This window comes from Cavia porcellus, unplaced genomic scaffold (genome assembly GCF_034190915.1).
Source record: "Cavia porcellus strain 051 isolate PalLab524CR breed Dunkin Hartley unplaced genomic scaffold, mCavPor4.1 scaffold_24, whole genome shotgun sequence".
Lineage (NCBI taxonomy): Eukaryota > Metazoa > Chordata > Mammalia > Rodentia > Caviidae > Cavia > Cavia porcellus.
This window is the reverse complement of record NW_026947507.1, coordinates 57,312,641-57,336,787: the sequence shown is the minus strand read 5'-3', so window position 1 is coordinate 57,336,787 and position 24,147 is coordinate 57,312,641. Positions and strand designations below refer to the sequence as shown.

Here is a 24,147-nt window from a genome sequence, read left to right as displayed (position 1 = left end):
GCCGACATGGATTTGTAACGGCACAGGAATTCTGTACCTGCGACACCTATTGTCAGCAGTGCCCAACCCTCCAAGGGAAGCTTGAGGAAAGCTCTTCAGGAACTGAAGATAACCCGGAATGGACCACAATGCAGAGGCCTTCCAGCCACAGTCCAAGAAGCCCCAGTACTCAGCAGACTTTGGCCTTGCCATTGGAGGTCGGGAGAGAGCCTGGAATTTCAGACAGACTCTCATATTAACAGTGGGCACGAGGAAGCTGTACATCTTTTAATAAAAAATTTATTTCTCTGTAAATACAAATTCCAATATCAACAAATAATAGTCCAGTGAAAAAACACTAGGCATTAACATTGAAAACTTTTTTAGTTTAATAAATAGAACTTTGGCATTCAAAATTCTAGCTGTAAACTCTATTACAAAACAAACCAACCCCTTTACAAAAAAAAGGAGGCAAAAATGATAGTCAGAAGGCATAAGCCAGCCAGTGGCTTCACATTCCTTTTCCCAGTAATGCTCTTGCTTACGTCAGGGATGCGGTATTTACACGAGGTATCACGGGTGGTTCAGAAACTGAACCGAGATGCACAGCACCGGCCGGGGGACTGCCCGAGCTCCTGCTCTCCGCAACTGCCCAGCACCAATGCGATGCCCAGCTCACGCTCCAAGATTTAAAAAACAACTCATACATCATCTACACGAACACACATATGAACACACACACACGCACATGCATACGCACTCTGTTCTCCAGGGAGCCCTCGCTCCACAGCAGAAGCTGGGCCCGTGACTCCTCACGTGGCCCCATTATGGAAACTCTGCTCCAGGCTCAGCTCTATCTGCAGAACAGGGCACAGGAGCCACACCTCTCAGGGAGCCTAGACATAGAACCAGGCATGCACTCACTGCAGACAAAAGGCACAAGAGGTTCTCTCCCTAAGCAGCGGTAAACACTGGTGTTAGACTTCCTGATCAGACATCACCTCCTCCTATGACGCTCAGTATTTCTCTGAAATACGAAACCTCTCAAAATCCTTCCCCTCCATGATTAAATGTGTGACACACTCACATGGCCAACACTACTGATGGCATCTGGGAGTGAAGCTGGAAACCGTACTCTTTGTATCCAGTAAGAAATAGCTTCTCTTCCGTATGAACACTGAGAGAAGGCTCACGAAGGGAAGCAAGGTGACCCAGCTGAAGCTCCAGGAGAGGCCCAGATGGCCGTGGGAGCAGCCTCCTTGCGCTGTAGTGTGCAGTTGGAGGAGAAAGCCAAACCCAGGGCACCCTTGTGGTGTGGCCAGGGACAGCCCAACGTGCCCTGCACTGAGCTGGTATCCTTACAACACAGGGGGTTCCTTTAAACAGCACCTGAGGGTCCCTCACAGTCCTGTGCAACACGAACTGCCCACCAGGCTACAGGTCAGACAGAGACACACAACACTCACCTCAGGAATACTTTCCAGGTCTGGGGTTGTCTCCAGTAAGCTATTTAGGGATCCCCAATTCAGTGCAGTAAACTGTCACACCAAAACAAATTTCATTAAGATATAACACTGTTAACATTAAATAGGGAATCCTATTTAAAATATTCAAAGGGCCACACTTTTAAAAAATAAATTCAGGCATCGCTCACCTAATCAATGATTACACTTTCTAGAATCAGAGCCACCGAGGATCACAAATAGTAACCAACAGCTCACCCTACTCTCCAACACTGCAGGAAATGATGGCTCTGGGCCTGCAGTCGCCTGCTCGAGTGATCTGACCTTCTGCTCAGAGCCCTGAACCTGAGCTCAGTGAGCGAGCTGGAGTTTACCCATGGCCATGACACATGAGCACCCCACAGCCAAGCGCAGAATGAAGGAGGGCTGGACATCTCAGACTTCCTGCCATGCGCAGGGACTGTCTCAGTGCACCTGGCTGTAGTAACAGCTTCACTGAGCAGCCCAGGCCAGCGAGATGAGAGAGAACTCTGCTTCAGGACGACACCAACACCATCACCATTTTAACACAAGATGGGGTCCTGGGAAGGGCAAGTTTCTGAGAAGTAAAAATCAGAACTAAACACAAATAGAGTAACACTAGTTTTCCTCGCCCAGATTCTCTCCAAGCATTGCAGGCCGCAGACGGCTCCTTCTCCCTGCACCCGGCGCCACTCTCCCCCACCCAGCACACAGCCTCAACTGCAGTGCAGGAGCAGCGCTCTGCTACCTCGAGATATGGGAATTAGATTCTGTAATTTCTTAGAAAACTTTCTACAACAAAAAATTATTTTATCCCAAGTAGGCCAGAGAAGAAAACCGTATTCAAAACAGATGAAAACAAACGATCCTAACTTCATCTTAAAAACAAGACCACTGCAAAACTCTAAAACTAAACTAAAAACCTACAAGACATTTAAGGAAGAAATGAAGGACCCAAACTGGCAGGTCAGTCCATTTATTTCTGAAGTCCTGGTGGGACAGTGTGAGAGTCACTGCTACGTGTGGCTGGTGGGGCCGGGCAGTGCCCACTTCACTGTGAAGGGCCAACTTCACAGCTTAACTCTGGCTCGGCAGAACCCTCTGCACCCCATTTTTGGTGCTCTTTTACTACTCTGACTGTGTTCAAGCACTGACTTTAGAAACCAACTGAGCACACTGGACAGCCATGCTCTTCCAGTCACTAAGTCCTGCCCGGGTGGGCCCCTCAGGGTCAGCGCCTCTGCCAGGCCATCTCAAGTAGGCCCCAACCTGCCAGGCTCCCATGGCACAGGAAAGGGAACTCTTTCCCAGAAACAGCCGCTGATGATCTCCACCACGCAACACTGGTCCACCCCAATGGGATTGGTGACATCTGAGGGTCCGGTCACCATTAAGAGTCCAGAGCTGGCCATGATGCCGGGTACTCCAGGCTGCATAAGTACCCAAGGGAAATCAGGCAGACTTCCGCAACACCAGCCAGCTCTCTGGCACAGGCACACGGATGTAGGTACCTGCACACCTGAACGTCCACCCTGCATGCAACTGCACCACGCCTGACACCTGGTGGAGCAGGCCTGGTCAACTTCACTGTACACACAGCCCCACCTCAAGGAAGCATACCTCACGGGGCATAAAAATCTCAGCTCTGCTTAGATTCTGTTTTGTGATAGGGTTAGTTCAGAGATAAGGAATAGGAGCTGGCTTTTTCCTAAGGTACTTTAAACTTTAAACAGGTACAAAACTGTTAAACTGTAAACATTGAAATGTGGATAAATAAGCTACTCTTCCAAAGTCTCTGTCAATCTGTCTTTAAAAATGATGATCTGGGCCTCAGAGGGCTTGCACTAATCATACAGACGGCTCTGTTTACAATGATACGTGTAACATGTAAATAAAACCTGGAAACATTAAGAGGCCTGCTAAAATCAGTTCAAATGACGTTAAACCTTCTGGTGATACACAAATTCCCTACAGGACCAAAAGCCACCAAGCCACAGCCTCAGCTCGGTGACTGTTGGGCACAAATGGGGGGCCCTGCTTCCTCCTGCCCCACACCTGCCTGCTGCACAGCCTGCCCCGCCAGCCCTCCCTTGGAAGCTCTACACTGTGACCCTTAAAAGCCTTAGAGACTTTGTGAATAACATACACACACACCCAAACCCCACGCACACGTGCACACACAGTGACAGAAAACTACAGGAGCAAACAACTCCTACCCCTTCTGAAGGGCACTGTTCACAGCCTGGCCCTACAATCAGTAGTTTTAGAAAACAGATGTCTTCTTAGACTTTATCACATCTTTCAAATGGTAATTTGATTTTTTGCCTAATAGCCCTTCACAACCTCCTCACATACATCATTTGCCTCAATAACACAAATCCACAGCCCTGCTAAGTCAGCAGCACTTGCGGATGCCCGCCGTCATCATTGGGTGATGCAGTTGTCCCCCATGTCCTGAGCATAGCTGTCGGATATCGTCGTCCTCAGCTGGTCGATGTCCCTCCGCAGCTGACACACGTCCGACAGCTTCTTACTGAGCGTTTCTGGGCTGTGGTCAATCTCCGTGTCTTCAGCTGAACAGTTCATGGCTGTGTAAATAAAGCATGAAGGAATGTCTGACATTTTGCTTTGAACAGACATTCCAGGATTTCACCTTAATCATCATGGAAATCCGTAATACGCACTGAATATGAGTGAGGCTCACGTGAAAGCATGCCTTACTTGACATTATATACTGTAGAGATTACCTAGCTGGTCCTCTAAATAAATTCTGCCAGCTAAAATGTACAAAATTCCTACAGTGATACCACAAATTCAACAGGCTTCCTGGATGACTATATTCAAAATGAAAAGAATATCCTCTGAAGTTTCTTTCAAGCTCATCTAGAGCCCTCAGTGCTTCCCATTAGACAAAAATTTGAAAATGTTTGCATAGCAAGAGAAATTATCTTAATTTTTATGATCACATGCCAGGAACCATTGAAGCTGGAAACTGATCACACGTGCAAGGCTGGAGGGTCACCATTCTAAGAACAAAGAGCACCTGGGACAGCCACTTGAAGAAGCTGCTTCAGCCCAGAGAACACCGACTCCCAAGACAAGCTGAACAGTGGGCTACAAGGACAAGTGTGTCATGTGACATTAAGTTGCTAAAAGGTATGAATAAACGCCTCTGCAGTGAGGAGCCAGCACTGTTCCTCCCATCAGGAGGATAAGGGCTCCATCTGACCCCAGCTTTGTCTGTTCTTATTTTTCTCATCCTCTCGCTGTCCTTAACCCCAAGAACCTTAGGAGCCACATGGGTCACGGACGGCAATCACAAAGTGAGTTTCTAACTGGCACACAAACACTAATTTTCAAAGTACATGGAGAGGCTACTGGGACTCTGCACTCCCCAGCAGCTGGGCCGAGTGGGCTGCTGGCTGCCAGGGTCTGCCCATGGCAGGAGGGCCCGAGCCAGCAGCTCGCCTGACTTCCAGGATGTCCTCAGTACAGCAAGAGGAGCTTCTCCTGCTCCAGCAGCCTGGGAGCTGTTGGGGCACCCTCAGGTAGCTGACACTTCAATAAACATGAGCTCAAACTCTGGCTCTGTACCCACTTGTGGTGAGTGCTGCAGGTGCCCTGCCCACAGGGAAGAGTGGCCACCTCGCTGAGGAAGCAACAGATTCCCACTCACCAGGTGGGCCAAGAAAGCAGAATGCAGGCAGGCACAGAACTGACAGAACAGAAAGCTCCAGTGTGGAGGCTCGCAAGGCAGGCAGGTGGGCACTCCCTGCTGTACCACAGGAGGAGGTTACTTCTGGGAAGCTGATTTCCAATTCCAACAAATCACACTGGCAACAAAAGGAGAAACGGATTCATGGAATGAGAGGACCTGGTGACAGAAACATCGGTCCAAGGCTAGACTCCAAGACCATTAGGTAAAGCTGGCAGTGCAATGGAGGTCTGATGGCAACAGAGCCAGAGGGGAAGGGTGTCATCACCAGCTGGGCAGGAGTCCATGACAGCACCTGCCACCTGTATAAAACCTGGGTCAGGCGGGAGGTGGCTGTGGAGCAACTCTGTGTCTGTGAGTCCCACAACAGAGCCAGTCTATCATACTTGGTGATAGGGGCCCTGAGGCCTCCAGGCAGGGCGGACAAACATCTGTCTACTCAGGGGTCTGCTAACACTAGATGACAGCCAGACCTCAGGGAGGCTATTTGAGTGAGTCCCAAGTGAAGAGAGAAGCCTGGGACCCCATGAGCAAGGGGCGGAAAAGTCCACAGAAAGCAGAACTTGGTGTAGAAATCCAGCGATACGCTGGAGGCCTGTGCAGAACAGGCAAAGGGTGGAGCCAGGCTGTACCCCAGGCTGTCACTACCAGGTCATAAAGACTCGAGGGTTCCGCTGGGTTGACAACCAGCTGGCCAAGCCAGCTTCACACATGCAGCTTGACGACCAAGCGAGTAGGCAGGTGGCAGCTGGGTGGAGAGGCTGCCCATCACTCCTGAGGACAAGGACGGCTCTGCCACCATCAGTGGTGACATGAGGACTACTGTGTGGGTGGAGGTAACAAACGTGGAGGGGTGGGCAGTGCTGCGATGGGGCAGGGGCCCTTCACTTCTTGTCCCAAGGCCATGTCCGACCACAGCACCCCAACTCCCAGGGCCGATGCCTGATCTTGCTGGAAGAGCCACAGCAGCACCAGCGCGCTGGGCCTTCCGCCTTCCCCAGCAGCGCTCTCTGCTCTGCCCTGCAGCCCTGTGGTCCCTGGCTCCACAGCAATGCCAGGTGCACCACAGCATGCTCACTCAGTCTGTGTGCAGCAGGCAAGGCTGTGCCCAGCCCAGTTGCAGCCCCAGTGCCCAATGCCAAGTGAGCGAACACTCTCAGTCTTCAGGGGCTTTTGCACCCATGCTGTCTACACACACACTCTGAGCAGGGGGAAGCTGAGCACAGGGACTCCCCTCACCACGTACTGAGAGTTGGTACTGGTTCTGCCCACAGCAGAATTTCTCTGAGGAGACTGGAGGCAAAGCCAGCCCTATCAGAAGAACGTACCATCTCTCAGAGTGGTCACCCTCTTCCCAGAGTCCCTTTCTGCTCCGCTACAGACCTGTGTGTCAATGCCCTACCCATGTGGAGCCACTGGTGGCAAGGAGCACGAAGGGCTCCCACTGGCTGAGGCCTGGGAGTCCTGGGAAGGGGCGATGCCGAGGGGTCTGCACAACAGAAGTGGCTAGGAGCCAGTTCCTGGGAAAGCACTGTACTTGCACTGAGCCTCTGAGAATCAAGCAGTCATCATCCTGCAAATACTGTACCAGTGACCAACTGGCCGTCACTCATGTCACTGCGGGGGGCTCTGAACCACCAGTGGTCCTTGCACAACCGTCCCACAGGCAGCACAGGCTGGGGTACAAGATGTCCAGTGAGACAGCCATGCAGGTAACAGTGGTGGTTCAGGCTGGCAGTAACGTGTTGAACTACACAAGTATCATGTGGACACCAACGGAAACACTACTGCTTCTCAAAAAGCAGCCAGAAGTCCAGGCACATGGTCTCAGACTGAGCCAAGGCTCCTGCCAGACAGCCTCCATATATGCTGTGGCTGTGGCCCCTGGCCACTTCTGTAAAGCAATGAGGCCATTCTAGGAGAGAGTGGCTAAAGCACAGCCTCCAGAAAGGAAAGCAGGAACAGAGTAAAGGGGAGGGCAGGCAGAGCTCCTGGTTCACCAAGACGGGTTTTCTAATGACTGAACCACTTACACCTGATTCCCAGCAGTAACGAGAGGTTGGGCTCCTTGCCCTGGGCCCTCTGGTTGAGAATACTGCACAGTGCCTTCAAGTCGAACAGGCAGCAGGACATCTCCTTGAAGAGCTGATCGATCACTGCCAGGTCGGAGAGTGGCGCTGTGGGAGGCCCCGGCTGTTGCCTTGGAGGCTCTGACTCCTCACCCTGGCCTAGCAGAGAATGAGACTCTTCTGTCTGTCTGTGGTTCTGCAATGGATCCAAATATCAGCTGTTAGCATAGAGGAAAGGCACTCAAAGCCATGCAGGCTGACAGTTCCCGAGTCTATGAACAGAAGTCCATTACCAAATGTTTCACGTGCATGCATTACACAAACCAACTGCACACACAGCAGGGAGAAAAGAAAAAGACTGGTGTATATGATGGAAATGGTTCTTCCTGACACCCTAGAGTAAGCCCAAGAGAAAAAGCATTAAAGCCAAGCAGTCTCAGGTTTTAAGGGTTTCTCTTATCACAAACATCTTGGTTACACATCCATTGTCCTGTAAATGAGACTTATTTTAAGGACAAAAAAGAACTTCAGGACACTTTCAGCCTCATTCAGTAATTTTGTTGCTAGTGAAAGTAGTAATTAGTTGCTTTGTAGTTACTTTGTCTCCATGTTAGGCAGGCACAGTGGGTGGTACACACCTGTAACCCCAGCATTAGCCACTCCTGCAAGTTGAAGGCCAGCCTGGGCTACACATGAGTTCGAGGCCAGCCCGAACTATGAGGGGCCACACTGTACCACCTGACCACGTGATGATCAACCGGATTGTGTACATGCCTGGACACCGTACAATCCGATTAGGTGAGCAACATTCAACAATGTATTTTTACCCCCTCAAAAATGTGACGTGAGTTTCATGAGGTCTTTAGCTCTGAAGTGCAGCTTCAAGAAATAAAAGGGAAAGAATAAGATGAGTAACAACCAGGAGGAAGCAATTAGACAAACCTACAAGGTGGGGCAATTTACAAGTCTGAGAAAAATGGGCTTCCAGTCTTTAGCAATGCCACATACCCCAGTGCCAGATCCCAAAGGCTTCCCAAGCATACACTGCTAAAATACAGGGACCTGAGGGTTTATAAGACACTACAATCAAATGCAATGAGTAGTCCTTGATTAAATTTGTTTGCAATGCCACTAAAAAGTATGTGTGGAGTGGGGAAATCTGAGTAGAGCCTGGGCAGCCTCACATGCCAAGGAATCATTACTCCAGTCGGGTATGACAATTACAGCTACTGAGGAAAATGTACTTACCCTTTGGAACTGTGTTCTCTGGCAGGTAAGGGTGAAATGTGAGCAAAGTATGTATTTTGGTGTGCGTGCTCAACACAGCCCAGCCCTCCATCTCACACTGTGGAGGCGGTGTCTGTTCCTGTGGCAGGCTACCACCACCACCAAACCCCACCCCCCTTCTCAATGGACTTTCAAGGGTGCTTTTGTTTGTATTCCACTTGTGCCCTATTTTCTCAGTTTGGGGCCTAACTCTGCATAGCATCTGACTTGGCTGGAGTGAAGTCTGTACAACTGTACTCCGAGATACAAGAAAAAGAAAGGTTTGTGTTCCTATCTGATTTAGTCCTAACAGATTTAATTATCTGGCACGTAACAATCAAGCTCCAGTTTAAAAAGTATTCTATTAATTTATACAAACTAAGCCTTGGTTGAAAGAGCTGTGGATCATCTCCCAGGCAATCCAGGTTTCTCCTACTCACCTCAAGCAGTACTTCTGTTAATTTCTGGAAGTTTCTTTCTTTCCTCTCCAGCTCTTCCATCATCTTCTGTGTGGTCAACTTCTCTTTAGAAAGCTTCCCTTGGATGGACTAGGACAACAACAGCAGCAACCACGTCAAGCCAAGCATGGAGCTCGGAGACGGAATTGCTGATCTAATGCAGCAGCCAGTAACACTGGCTCTGCCAGCTGCGGAAGACGGCAGAGGGGTAAAAAGATGCGCAGCACACGCTGGGGGGCAGTACACTCCCCTTCTCTTAATTTTCATTACTGAACTGTAAGCTCCAAACAGTTTCTTTTCTTGTATAGTTCTAATAAACAACCACAAACCTTCTAAAACAACCCATGTCACTTACAGAGCACATAAATTCTGGGCCCATAAATTCTTTCCTGGTTGCATCTAATTGAACACTGTATGGAGATTTATTTACTTAGCTGAATATTTATAATTTCTGGCCTGATGATATTATGTGGCTGTAATCCAGAATTCAACCTAACATTCTTAATGTTTGTGATTGTTTATTAGAATTACATAAAAAAGCATCACAGATAAACTACTTTTTATAACTTGTATTTTAGTAATGAAAATTGAACAGAAAGAGGGCTATTTCCATAATGCTGTAATATTATGATCATTCAGCATCATGCTGAATGCGATAATTAGCTACTAATGTTTCCACAAGAGACTGAATTTAAATCAGCAAGGAAGTGGGCAGTTCTCTGCATGGGAATCAGTCACAAGTGTGCCATAGGGCCACTTGTCCAAAGGAGGAAACTGGATTCAGGAAATAGCATCAAGCTCACAAGTCTCGGGCCAGGCTCAAGGAAACGTGAGAGCAGTTCAATACAGGAGAAGCGCACAGGCAGCAGAGCTCAGGCTATGTGCAGTCCTGGGCTGACCCGGGTGAGGTAGGGCCATAGGCTGGCTGACAGTAACACGCCACTCAACTTTACTCCTTTATCTTAAACTGTATGAAAAAGCATACTTCTGAGGGATAAGCAAAAAAATAGAAAAAATTTTAACTAGTTTTCTTATGGTCTCAAATGAAGACAACATAGAACACAATCTGATTCCTAAGCCAACTCTCCAACATGAAGCGCAGTTCCAGCAGTTCCCAACACCAGCGCTCTCTAGCCCTCTCTCTCTTTTAAAGCATTCTATTAACAAGTAGTAAACAGTTCCTTTTTGGTATTTTACCTAAAATTCACACAAGTGTTTGAAATACATATTAGTATTTATAAATTCAAATGCACAATATATTCTGACACATTAATCCATGATACCAAGTGTTACTTTCAATGTGTACTAGACAGGAAACCTAAGAGACATTTCAGTTTATTCTGCCAAGAATGAATAATGTATGTTATTTCACAAAGGATTTTGCAAAGCATTTTTTGAGATCTAAGATTTTTTTTTAAAAAAGAATTGTTCAAAATGGTGCCATTGTTCTACACAGAAATTAAATGACCTGCATGCATTCTCTTCTGTGATAAATTTTGGGCTTTGTGAAATCACATTAACAACCCGTGGGTGGCTCACTGAACAGGTCTGTCGGGGATTAATAAAAATTTGAATTGTGTCCAGTGTCTACAGCCTTCCTCACATTCCCGGTGAGCATTTAACACATTCTCTAAGTCACGAGCCTATCAGGATCGCTTCTGAGTTAAAAAGCAGGGCTGGGCACATGCGCAGTCTGGTGTGAACGCCAGGCAATGCACCCACGCGAGTTGCTCCAAGTAAGGGAACAGAACCGGCAGGCACGCTTCTCCACCTTCAGCGAGCGACTCAGGAGGAAGTGTCCTGAGAGGCTCACGCTGTCTCACCGCACACACGCCTGCGTGCACACATACACACTGTGTCCTATGCAGTTGCCCGGGTGCCCCTTCATGCCCTCAACTGTGTAACACTGTCCATCCTGGTGAACCGGGAAAGCAAGAGACTCTGCATAGGACTGTAGGTGAGTAACCATGTGGGGGAACCACGTGTGGTCAGGAAAAGGATGCTAACATCTTGGGGGACAGAGAAGGGCTTGAGCAGAAAGTGGCATTTTAATTAAATTCTGAGGCACAAGAGACGGTGTTTTCAAATATCCAGAAAGAAGGTTCAGCTAGGGCAAAGGGCCTGGGGCCGTGGGCCTGCATCTGACATAAAAGCTCGAACGCCATAGTAAGTATGAACGTTGAAGTCAGTTGAAGGGGATCACAAGGAAGGAAGCAGATTATGTGGGGCTCCTGAGTCAGTGGAGAAAACCAGGGGCCTTTCAAGAGTCTGAGGAGAGACCAGCATCTGCAGTGTGTTACAACGGATTTTACCCAGAGACACATCTGCAGTCCTAGCACAAGGTATTCCCAGGGAACAGCCAAGCTGTCTGGGCTCCTCTTTAGAAGGGTGTCAGGCTCGGGAAAAGACTTCCTGTAAAGACCTCTGTCCCAAGGCAGCGGTCTTCGCAGGAGCGGGCCAGAGACCTGCACAACCCCACTGCTCTCTCAGGGTTGTTCACCTGCGCGCAGCCAGAAGTAGCGCCCAGGGCATGCACTGGAAGCCAGCAGCCAGCTGGAGGCTCAGTACCTCCAGCCTGTTTCTGCCATGGAGAGAAGGAAGGCATTTCTGAGCACGTCTGCTGTTGCAGAGCAGGCCACTGTCACCTTTCTGCGGGCACAGCCACCAGAGCTGTCTTCTCTCCCTCTCAACCTTCCCCTGGACTGAGATCAGTGCGAGCCATCAGGATACTGAACACACAGGCTGGCTCCATCCCCAGAGCTAACCCTCAGCCGGGAATCTGCCTCCAAGGGGAAGAGTGCAGCTTCACTGCTCCCTGAAGGAAGAGCCCTGCAATGTCACTGGAAGGGGGCAATCTGGGAAGCAACTGAGGTCACAGTGTGTTGCCTAAAACAAGGACAGCTGGAGTAGGAGGACTCCGAGTTTGAGACCAGCCTCCATAACTGAGACATGGTCTCAAAAACATGCATAAAAAAGATTGGGCCATAGCCCAGTGCTAAGGGCCTGGCTTCAGTGCCCAGCACTGGAGAAAAGCGCAGGTGGCAGCTAGCAGCGTTTGATAGCTGGATATGATCAGAAAAATTACAGACCACACACACACACACACACACACACACACACACACGCTAAGTGTCCAGAAGAGGCAAGTTTATGGACAGGAAACAGACTAGTTATTCATACTGCTGAGGCTAGGCTACAAATTCGCACAAGGGACAGAAGCATGCCTGTAACCTCTGAGGCAGGACTGCCGGGAGTTTGAAGCCAACCAAGGCAACATAGTTCAAGGCCGACCTGAATCACATAGCAACCACCTCTCAGAAAAGAAAAGAAACCAAAGAAGTTACAGGGTTTCTTCTTTTGTGTGTACTTCATTTATTTATGGAAAAAAAAATTTCAAAACAAAATAAGAGAATACACTGTGTATTATCTTCAATATCTCCCACTGACTTTGGAGCCCCATAAAAGATGTTAGCATAAACCTTTCTTTTCAGTGAACCAGGGTACACTGTTGTACAGCTATTTTGCATTTTTGTGCTTTCCCCTCCCATCCTTCTCCCTCTCCCTCATCCTAGCTCCTCTCCTTCTAACGGTTTCTTCCCATTTCACAATATCCATCGTACGTCTCAGTCTTTATTTCAGTTTCTCACACAAGGAGACAGTACGATGTTTACATATGTGAGTCTGATTTATTTCACTTAAGAGTATGGTCTCCCCATAGGAGTAGGTAAAGAATTCATGAACAGGACTCAAACCGCACGGGAAATACTTCCCAGAATCAATAACTGGGACCACTTCTTATTAAAAAGTTTCTGCATGTCAAAAGAAATCTCCAGCATAGTGAAAAGAAAACCCACAAACTGGGAAAAGATTTTAGTGAACTCTTTTTCAGACAAGGGCCTCTTGTCTAAAACATATAAAGAATTAAAGAAACTCAGACCTCCAAAATTCAAAGATCCAATCCAAAAATGGGCATCTGAGATGAATACGCAATTCTCAGATGAAGAAATGCAAATGGCAAATAAATACATGAAAAAATGCTCATCATCATTGGTCATTAGAGAAATGCAAATTAAAACCACACTGAGATACCATCTCACTCCTGAAAGAATGGCCAGGATCAAGAAAACCAACAACAACAAATGCTGGAGAGGCTGTGGGGAAAAAGGAACTCTCCTGCACTGCTGGTGGCTGTGGAGATCTGTCTGGAGATTTCTCAAAAAGTTGGGACTGGAAATCCCATTTATTCCAGCTATTCCACTTCTAGGCATATTCCCAGAAGAACTGAAAGCATCATACCACAGTGATATATGTGCACCTATGTTTATAGCAGCACAATTTGTAATCGCCAGATCTTGGAAACAACCCAAGTGTCCATCAACTGAGGAATGGATAAAAAAGTTGTGGTATTTCTATACAATGGAGTATTATTCAGCTATAAAGAAGGATCACATTGAGATATTTATCAATAAATGGGCGCAGCTTGAGACCATACACATAAGTGAAATAAATCAATCTCGCATGTGTGAATACCGAATAGTTTCCCTAATGTAAGTAATGATTCAAATATATAAAAATATGTGGTAATCATGATTCCCCATTAGGTGGCCTTGAAGCCTTATAAAGGTTTCACTCATTAATTAGAAAGGCTTTATTCTGGGCTTCTTGATATGGAAATATTTGAAGCTAGAGTATATGAAGTTTTATCCAAATATTTCAAGGAAAAAGACAGACACTATGGTAACTACTATTAAGTTGGGTTATATGGTGGTGAAGTACTAGGTTGCTGAAACAGTCATGCTTTGACCTCTATTGTTATATTATTACGTCCTGTTTTATCTCAATCTCCCCCTTATTCTTTTAAAAAAAATTATTTAGTCATTTCTTATGTTTGTCTTAATTAAAGAAAAAATTTAAAAAATTAGGATATATAAATAGTAACTCTTTTTGATTTCCTATTAACTTGTTTTGAAGTCCTGTAATACTCCCACGATCTTGTTTTGACTGATTAGACTCTGTTCCATTCTATATGATAGTATCAAGTTTGAAGACATAGGCAACTACTTTGAAGGCAATAAGATTCACTAAGATACCCATTCTGGTTTGACTATTGTCTTCTTTGGAAGTCCTGTAATGTTTACAATGCCTAAATTTTATTGGTCTTGTTCTCTACTGTTTTGTCCAACTTTATAATATCTAATGAGATAGACAATTCTTTTTAAGGAAACAAGAGACAACGTTGATAACCATTGTTGATAACCTTGTACTCTGTTCTACACCATGTGCTATGTCTATCCTTGGTTTTGACTGACAGCTTTGTTTTGCCATATTTGACTGTATTCTCTCCCCCCCCAAAAAAGTAATAAGCACTAAGGAGTAATAAAATCCAAAATGTGTAAATTTTGTTGTAAAAAAGAGAGGGAAAATAAAGAAAAAAGAAAAAGAGCTCTAACGGATATAACAGCAAGTGTGTTTAGGGGTGTTAAATAGCTGACTATATCAATGTTTTTGGATCATTGAACACAGCTGTTTGCAGTCTCCCTGTTTGAATGTCCACCTTGTATTCTTTGATACTGTGATTTGAGCAACTATTTTCAAGATGATAATATGTAATCTACTAACAGGTGATTTCTTACTGTTATTTTTTTTTTGTAGTTATGTATTACGTGTACCCTTACACCGCTTTGTTTTGTTTTGTGTTTTTCTCTTTTTCCTCTTAAATAAAAAGAGTATGGTCTCCCATTTCACAATATCCATCGTACATCTCAGTCTTTATTTCAGTTTCTCACACAAGGAGACAGTACGATGTTTACATATGTGAGTCTGATTTATTTCACCTAAGAGTATGGTCTCAAGTTGTATACATTTACCTATAAATGTCTCAAATGTATTTTTTATGGCTGAGTAGTGCTCCATTGTATAAAAGGACCCCATCTTTTTTTTATCCATTCCATGGTTGATGGGCATATGTTTCCAAGATTTAACTATTTCAGATTGTGCTGCTATAAACATGGGTGCACATACATTACTGTGGTATGATGTTTTCAATTCTTCTGGCAAGATATCCAAAAGGGGAATAACTCGGTTGATGGGAACCTCTAGTCCTAGATATCTGAGCAATCTCCACACTGATTTCCATAGTGGTAGCACCAGTCTACATTCCCACCAACAGTGGAGAAGGGTTCCTTTTTCCTCACAGCCCCACCAACATTTGTCATTGGCTGATTTCTTGCTGACAGCAATTCTCTCCGGAGTGAGATGGAGTATCACTTTTGTAGTAAAAACCTTCAACGGGACTTCAAGTTAAATCACTTTCCTTTCCTGCAACATACCCTGTACTAGGCCATGACCTGCAGTGGCTCTGTGAGTGGCGGACAACTCAACAAAACGCAGTCCTCTCATTTCTACATCTGTGGGCTGTGAGTTGCGTGTCAAGTGCTCTGCTCAGCTCTTAACATCCAGATGAGCTGTGTAGCCCCCACCCTCAGGAGACTCAGAAGGAAAGATATAAACACACAGGCAAGCTCTGGGGGTTGGTAAGAGAGGAAGAGGAGGGCCTGGCATCATGGGGGGAGGGAAGTGGGGTAGAGACAGCGGTCAGGTCCACCCACTGGCAGGCAGCTCTTCCCAGGGGTCTGCCAGGGGCCTTCTGGGAGGATAGTCTCTGTGTTTGGGGAAACCCTGGGCACTGATCCTGATGGAGCACTTCCTGCATTTACTTTCACAGCAGCTGCACACCTTCACAGTGTAGTGTGCACCCCAAGGGCAGGCGTGCAAAGGGAGCTGCAACATTAGATGGGGAGTGGCACACCTGCAGCCAGGGTTTTCAACCCACAAACAGTACAGAGAAACCAGACTGTTTCTAAACTTTCATCATTTAAAGCTCCCCACAGAGCTGAGACTGCTGGTGGGAAAAGCATGACGGGAAGACAGAAAATCAGGAGAAAAAAAGAGAGCACAACACAGATCCTGATGTTAGGTAGGACCCGTGGGTAACCAGCCAGGGGACAGTGACACCTGCAGGACTCAGCATTCAAGAGACCGTCAGAAGAAAGCAGTTCACTATGGGCTCTTGGGACATCCATGGGTGGGGAGGAGCCAGAGCCAGACAGTGTGGAGTGGGAGCTGCCTCTGGGACGTCTACGTGAAGACGAAACAGGTGCTGGGGCTCTGAGCCGCGTCCTTTCAGGTCACTATGACCCGCAGCACATGCCTGCTCAGCAGCAGAGACATGCTACTTCTGATAAAGAGCAGGTGACGCAAGGGAGGGAGAATGAGCCTCACAACTTTCTGTACAATTTATTTAATGAACAGAATCTCTGAAAAACTGAAAGGATACTAAGGATCTGGTAATTTCCCTCAAGTGCCATGAATGTTTTCATACAAATGTAAATATGCTGTAATACCTTTACATTATGTAAGCAGTAAATCCGCTTGTCACTGAATGAGAATAAAGATGAATACTTCTTACCTGAAGTTCTAAAGTCATCTTGTTAATTTCATCTTGCTGGCTGCTTATTATCTAAAACAAAGGAAACATATCAGTTTGAACCACTTCATTTTCCCCCACTGCTTTCTAAAAATACCAGTATTTCAAGAAAAAAGGAAAGTGTATGGAATTACAAATTTATTTTAAAAGAGTCTATTTATTTTACAAAGGTATTCACAGTAAGTACCCTTTAGCAACATGACCTGGATCATACACATAAAAAATTGCAAGTTTTGCGTTAAACTTTTCTTTGTGCAGTTTTTTAGACTAAATTTTTTAGTCTAAAAAATTAGCAGTTTAGTCTAAAAATTTAGCAGTTTTTTAGGAAAGAAATGTATCCTTTCATCTGGACTTTTACTTAAACATAAATCACATTTGCTTAAATTGCTATTTTCTTTCCAGATAGAAGCATTCAAACTAAGAATTTCGAAGCTATTTGCCCATAAGCGAGGCTGGAAATCACACAGGCGACCGCACACTCTCTGCCTGCCAGGACCCGCTCACCTTGCTGGCCGCCTCGCTTTGTTCTCTGAGGTCATCATTTTCACTCTGCAGCTGTTTTGCATCTAACATGGGAAGGCGAATTCCATCCTCAAGGCATCTTTCTACTTTGTGCTGCAAACTGTTTTAGAAAGATCAGTGTATGAGGAAAAGAAGCTCTATTTATTGATCTGGGCCAATGACTTCAACGTAATGATGTTCCTCCTAAGGAGATTTTTTAATCAAGACCCACAGGAAGCACATGAGTAAGCACAACCATGTTTCACACAAGGAAAGTCGGTAATGATCTGGGGCTGATGATGTCCTTAGAAACGGCAAGGCTGAGACCAGAGTTGCTTAGCACGTGACACCTCTACGTATAGGCCAAACCCCGAATTTTGTCCTCTAGCTTCTCGTTGTTCCTTCTCTAAGAAGAGCTAGGAATACGGGTCCATGTCTATGGCCCTGCATGTCAGCTCAGCGGCAGTTTCCCTGTAAGGGCAATGGTGACCTAAGCCTGCAACATAACATGTCCTCTTCACTGGCAAGAGCAGCACTTTACAGTGTTTACAGCTTGGCTAAATGGTTTGAGCTGCACCGGCAGCAGAGACAAACAGCAGAAGGAATCCCTCTGGCACATTAAACATAAAAGAAGGAAGCAGAGAAAGTGCCAGCTTTGAGAAAAGAACAGCAGTAATGTTCAGTTTCAAAGAAACCATATCATTAACAGTAAGGGCCAGAACCCAAACTATTAACAGCTGCAAGAATTCTAGAGATGCCCCCGCTTTAGCTGATAATCATACTCGAGAGTTGTAGGATACCAAAAGGTTTCTTATAATTGCATTTTGATATTTTCTTTTTCCAATTATTATGCCTACCTGAAGCTTTTTCCATCCTCCAAAAGAAACTTGGCCTATTTATTAGTTCTTTAACTAACAATCTTATTGTACCTAGGTGGTACAATAAGAGCTTCAGGCCCATTTATAAATAATGTCACTGGAGACATTTTTCTGTATCGTTAGTTATCATAAAGTATTTGCTTTCTTAACCAAAAGTGAAAAATATCTATTTCTGACTAAGTTCTTTCTCAGTTCAGTGTCAAGATACTATCTTCCATACACTTAAAGCATTTCAAGACATTTCAAGAGATAAAATGCACTAAAAATAATAGTCTTTAAGGTAAAGAGAAAAAACATCGCAAAAATATTCCCCTTTACACTGGCATCCATGTCCTGTAATACATTCTTCCAGCAGCATAACTACTACTGTCCAAACATCTCTGGTGGAGTACTTTTCTTAACTTATAAACCCCAAATGTTCTGAGGAATTCATGAAGCACGAATCACAGAATTACACACAATGATTAAATATTATGATACAGTTCCTGTCACATAAGTTTTTGAAGTTACGAGGAAGTGGAGACTACACCCAAACCACCAGAGTTGTGACACACCACCACAGTGCTGAAGAACGACACGTATGCTTCTCTGCTCTGTGCCTCCATGTGAAAAAGCAACAGAAAATTCTAGAATGACGCCATCTCAGACTACATCAAGTCAAGTCAAAAGTTAGCAATATTTTCTGAAATGCACTGTACCAAGTCTTCCCAAACCAAGAATTCCAGACTTAAGTGTGCTCCAAAAGCCTACATAAAAGGAAGTCTACATAGAAGAAACAAAAACCTGCGTATGTAAAAACACACAGTGGAATGGAACACATGCAGCTACACAGTTTGGTTTGGGGTGGCGGGGCTGACAGCACAGGACAGACACATGGTGTCTGCTTTTTACCAGTGAAGGTGAAAGGAAAACCACGGCTCAATTCCTGAGGATCAGGAAGCTGTTTTGAGACTAAGGAATTGGTATAAGGTACAGAGTTACACAAAAGGGAAACTGAAGAATCGGCAGAAAATAAGACCAAATCGCAGGTATGTGACTCCTTGGAGCTGAGGTAAGGCATGCTGAAGACTGAATTACCCTGGAAATGAGAACTTTTTTCAGCATCTAAAAAATCATTTTAAAAGGATAGACCAGGTATATTTAAGATTCGGCAGGAGGAAAGCACTATTACATGAAATGTGTACTAAATCATATGGGACTGCTTTAAAAGGTGAATATACAGGGGCTGGGGTTTTAGCTCAGCGGCGTAAGCGCCTGCCTTGCAAGCAGGCAGTCGTGAGTTCGATCCCCGGTACCGATAAAAAGGAAAAAGACCAAAAAAAAAAAAAAAAAAAAGGTGAATATACTGAGTTTATAATTATGTAAACACAAAGGCATTTCATTGACTTGTGTTTATTAGTACCTTTGCAGTTCATAATAACTGCATGTAATATAGGGAGTTGGTACATACACAAAAAGAATTAACCTTCTCTCCCCTTCCCCTCCTTCTATCTCTAGATGCTCTTCCCATTTGCAAGAGTTCGCGCCCTGTTTCCTATTTTCTGTCTCTGATTCTGCTCTTTATTTGTACTTTGGCTTTATTACACAAGAAAAACTGTTACATTTAAGCGTGTGTGTCTGATTTATTTCACTGGCATCATGGTTATGAAGTACATCTGCTTTCCTACAAATGACTGAAGTTTATCTCTTTTTTTTTTTTCTTGGTACCAGGGATCAAACTCACAACCTCATGCCTACCTTTATCCTTCTTTATATCATAATAGTACATACTCCACTATACATAAATTCCCCATTCTCTTTATCCATTCATTTATTGGTGGACTTATAAGCTGCTTCTAAGATCTAACTACTGTGCTGCTTATACACAGGTCAGCATGTGTCACCCTGTAATAGCAATCTTGAACTCTTTCAGGAATAAACCTATAAGAGGAATAACTGGGCTGATATTTCTAGTTTTTTTAAGGAATCTTCCTATTGAATTTTAAATATACAAGTTTATACTTCCACCAATAATGTAGAAAGGTTCCTTTTCTCCACAGTCTCAACTGCATTTGTTATTGTTTGAGGTTTTGATGATGACTGTTTGTAGGGAGCCCTTGAAGCTGGAGACTTATCACATGTGTGGGGCTAAAGCAAGGCCATCCCTGAAAACACAGAGAGCTCAAAACCAGCCACATGAAAAAGCTGTTCCAGCGCCAAGAAGACAAGGGGCCCAGGCTGGCCAGGAAAACACGTTGCTAGGCAGTGGGGTTGAAGCTGACAGTCTTCTTTGGAGGGTATAAATAAATGTGCTACAAGGGTTGAGCAGTTGCTTCCCTCCTATGAGGAGGGTAAGGGCTCCACCTGAGCCCAGCTTTGTCTCCTCTTTATTTTCTCATCTTCTGGCAGTCCTTCCCTCAGGGAATTCGAGTTATCTATAGCTGCAGCTAGTGGCTGCAGCCATTCTTTCTGAAGTAAAATGAAATCTGTGCTGTTTTAATTTGCATTTTTCTAATGGCCAATGATACTGAACATTTTTTCATGTATCTACCGACCATTTGTGCTACTTCTGAGAAAAGTGTATTCATTTCATTTGCCTATTTCTTGTCTGGATCTTTTATTGGGGGGAGGGTATAATTTTTTGAGTTGTTTATATAATCTACATATTAGTCCTTTATTCAAGGAGTAACTGGCAATTTTGTTTTCCTAATCTGGAAAGTGAATTTCTTACATTTAATTTTGGTGCTTTGTAATGTTTTTCAGGATTATTTCATCTATCTGTAGTCAACAGCATAAAGGTTTAAGTTTTGCCCCCAAAAACCATGTCTATGTATGCATCTTAAGTTCCTCAGGAATCCAACCTTAAATTTCCAAGCTTAAACACATACCCTAAAAACACTACACATCCTCTCCACCATTTCCTAGCTGCACTAACTCAGAGATGCTGCATGTGTGGGCTGTTTGAGAGTCCTGCAGTCACCACTGTCTGGGGCACGGCCACAGGCGGCAGCACATCTTGCTGGCCCCTTCTTCCATTATTTAGAAGTTTTCTGACAAAGCTATCAGCTTTTACTTAATTGTGCAGTCTTCAACTGTCAATTTTGTTCTTTTTCATTTTTACTCTTCTCATCTAAAACCTTTGGAAAGATGCATGCAAATGAATTTTAACTGTATCAATGAAATTCTATTTCTGATTTTTTGGTTTTTATTTTTTACTTTTTTTTTTTTTTAAATTCGGTACCAGGGATTGAACTCATGACCATGTGCTTATAAGGCAGGCGCTTATGCTGCTGAGCTAAATCCCCAGCATATTTCTGATTCTTAACAGTACACCTTTAAGAAGAACAATCTGTAATAATAATTACAAATTGTTTTAAATGAAATGCTTAAAAAATACAAACGGTTTTGGAAGACAGGCTGAGTTGATAACAACCAAAGTACATAAATAAACTAAATGCTTGTATTGTTTGGTTGACTATGCAGGCCTGAGGCCAGAGGTCTGAGCATCTCTTCGGAGAATGACAGTACATAATATAGCAAATATGGGGATTTCTTTCTTTTTGTCTTTGAAACCCAGTATTTTTCTGTTCTGATTGTTTTTGCTTTACTCAATATTCTGTTTTGATTAGTTTTATTGTGTTTAGTTTTTGGGCTGATTTTGCTATACCTGATGGAGTGGACATCTTGTGAAGATAACAAGGTCTACTAAGGCAGCTACTGTTGTTTTCCTGGTATCCTGCTTTGAAGTTCTGTACCACCAGTTTTGCTGCTTTGTATTGATTGGCTTTGTTCTGTTTTGTTTTGTTGGATTTTACTACATTTAAAATAAAAACAAATACAAATGACTTAAGAATGAGGTAAAAGGATTCCTAAAGTCTTCTTACCTCTGAATGGAAGTTACTAACTCCTTTTCCTTCTTTTTCTGGCATATTAACTGTGTCTCTTTGTCTTGACATTGTTTTTTGATCTCTTCAAGCTTTTTTTCTGTATCTATCAAAGCCTCTTGCAAATTTTTATTTTTTTCTTCTAGAACCTGCAGCTAAGAAGAAATTTTATGCAGTTCATAACACATGGAGAGTTAAATGTTTCTATTAGAAATTAACATGGTTCTCAAGAATAACAGATTCACTGCTAATATCACATTATATTCATTTCAAATTGAGGATTTAACACTCCTTTTTTGTGGAAGAGTATGGTTAGAAATTTCTAGAAAAAAGTTAATAATCTTTTTATTCTTTAAATTATAATAAAACACACATTAGATTTAGCATCTTAGCCATTTTCAAGTGCATGGTTCAGAGGTGCTAAAGTCATTCAAACTGATGTCAAACTAGAATTCACCTTGCAGAAGTGAAACTCTACCCAGCCAATAACTGTTCATCCATTCTATCTTTCAACTCATCTCCTGGCAAACCCCCAGGCTACATTTTGTTACTAATTTGACCGCTTTCGCACCCCATGTAAGCAGAATCATGCAGCATTTGTCTTTACTAATCTCAAAATATCCTCCAGCTTAACCCAAGTTGTGGCATTAGTCCAAATTCCTCCATGCTTAGGGTATTGCATTGCAAGGTACAGCACCTTTTGTTTTTACTGATCCATTCATGGGTACCTGCACTAATTCAAGCTTTTGACTCTTGTGTCTAATATTACAAATGTTTAGCTTCATGTAGGGTGGTATGATCTTGCATTTTCAGTCTATGTTACTTTCTTGTTTCTGCCCATGCATGTTTTCTCTGCAGTTTTTGAATTCCTTCCTGATTTTAACTTGTCTTAGTTTTATAATTTATAAATTAATTTAATGTAAAGTAAAAGAACGCAAATTTTAAAGTATGCAAATTAACAGCATTCCATGAATTAGAGCAATGATTCTCATTTGGCTGGGTTTTTCCCCAGGGAACATGTGGAAAGACTGCTCACAGCAGGGTAAAAAGGAAAAAAGTGTTAGTGTCACCTAGAGGGCCTGACTGATGCAAGGTACAGGGCAGACCCCTTGCATAAAACTGTCTCCCACCACAGCCAACAGTGCTAAGATTAAAAATCTAGTCAGAAAGCTTTTGAGAAGTCAGAATAGTAAATTAATGGATCTATAACTAAGGTTCCAAGAAGCTAGAATCTGAGTAGATTTGGAGGCACGTCTTTGACTGAGGCATTGCAAAAAAAGAAAAACAGGTCATAAAAGTGAGCAGAGGTCATTTCTTAAACCAAGATTTAAAAAAACTGATGGAAAGGTTAGAAATGAATGAAGCATCCCTCAAATGCTCAACCCAAAGTCATGAGAGTCCTGGATCTCAGAGAAAACATGGAGACACATACAAGTGGGGTCTTGTGTGCATGGGCAGGGTAATCAGACTGCTTGGGAAATTACTTTCCAGAGTGAGGGGACTACCACTGCTTCCTTAGGACAGGAAACACGTATTAATCAGTCAGAGATCTCTTGGCTTAGATGCGTCAAGGTCCCGATTCAAGTTAAACTCTAACGGCAATAAAAAGCACACTGAATTTATAATGAGCCAGTGCCCTTAGAGGACCAATATTGAAATGAACTGGTCTTGGGAGTGAGCACTGTATCCCACATTACCTGCAAGCTCTGGCTCTGCACGTCGTCCAGAGTTGGAAGATCTGCCAGGTACTTTTCCAGGGTCTCAATTCTCCTTTGCTTCTCTTTGTTTTGTTCAGATTCCTTCTGGCATTTCTTCTTCAAGCTGCTGATGTATCTGTCTCTGGTTTTAAGCTAAAGAAAAGGGATAATGAGTGCCTGGCAGTGTCGAGTCACTGAACAACAATCACAAAACTAACATCTCAGCCGCAGGCGCCAGTGAATTCACCCACACCCCATGGAGCAGTGACGACCATCACGAACCCAACTTTTCCTAAGACTCACATTTCCTTCAAATGTTTGTAACACTGCAATCAAGAGCGGAGTGTCTGTCTGTGCTTTTACAACTGACGACAAATTAAGAGCCCAGCAATGACACATTCTCGTCACCACACACTTAAGTGGCCAAAGCTGCCCACACCTTGATGGTTTCCACAGTGTTATTTCATGCTAAAACTATGCACTGAGTCTAAGTGAGTTTTTTTGTATTTGTTTTTGGTACTGGGAACTGACCTCAGAGCCTTGAGCCTGCCTGCAGGTACTGTGCCACTGAGCTACATTCCTGGTCCTGACTTTTAAAATATTATAATCTGACAATGAAAAAAAGTTACTGGGTGCCAGGCGTGGTGGTGTACATCTATAACCCAGCACTTAAGAGGCTGAGGCAGGTGGATCACTGTGAGTTCAAGGCCAGCCTGAACTTTGTCTCGAAAAGACCCAAAAAACAAACAAA

The 24,147-nt window shown here is 44.1% G+C and overlaps 1 protein-coding gene and 1 long non-coding RNA gene across 4 annotated transcripts in view; one reads left to right on the top strand and one right to left on the bottom strand.

The window, feature by feature from the left end:
* Window positions 1-263: 263 nt before the first annotated feature.
* Cep85l (centrosomal protein 85 like) overlaps window positions 264-24,147 on the bottom strand; it is a 79,565-nt gene continuing 55,681 nt past the window's right edge. For 2 of the 3 annotated variants that reach the window (XM_003479744.5, XM_063235104.1), the window contains exons 7-13: window positions 23,397-23,549; window positions 21,700-21,854; window positions 16,962-17,079; window positions 16,440-16,490; window positions 8,954-9,061; window positions 7,212-7,443; window positions 264-4,051 (exon numbers count right to left, since the gene is read on the bottom strand). In XM_003479744.5, coding sequence (XP_003479792.3) covers window positions 3,888-4,051; window positions 7,212-7,443; window positions 8,954-9,061; window positions 16,440-16,490; window positions 16,962-17,079; window positions 21,700-21,854; window positions 23,397-23,549 — 981 coding nt within the window. In that variant the 3' untranslated portion in view covers window positions 264-3,887. The remainder of the gene's footprint in view (window positions 4,052-7,211; window positions 7,444-8,953; window positions 9,062-16,439; window positions 16,491-16,961; window positions 17,080-21,699; window positions 21,855-23,396; window positions 23,550-24,147) is intronic. The other variant, XM_063235103.1, reaches the window with a different exon arrangement.
* LOC134472789 (uncharacterized) lies at window positions 10,681-21,283 on the top strand. Its single transcript, XR_010042777.1, has 2 exons — window positions 10,681-10,928; window positions 16,860-21,283. It is a non-coding gene; the product is annotated as an uncharacterized LOC134472789 (long non-coding RNA).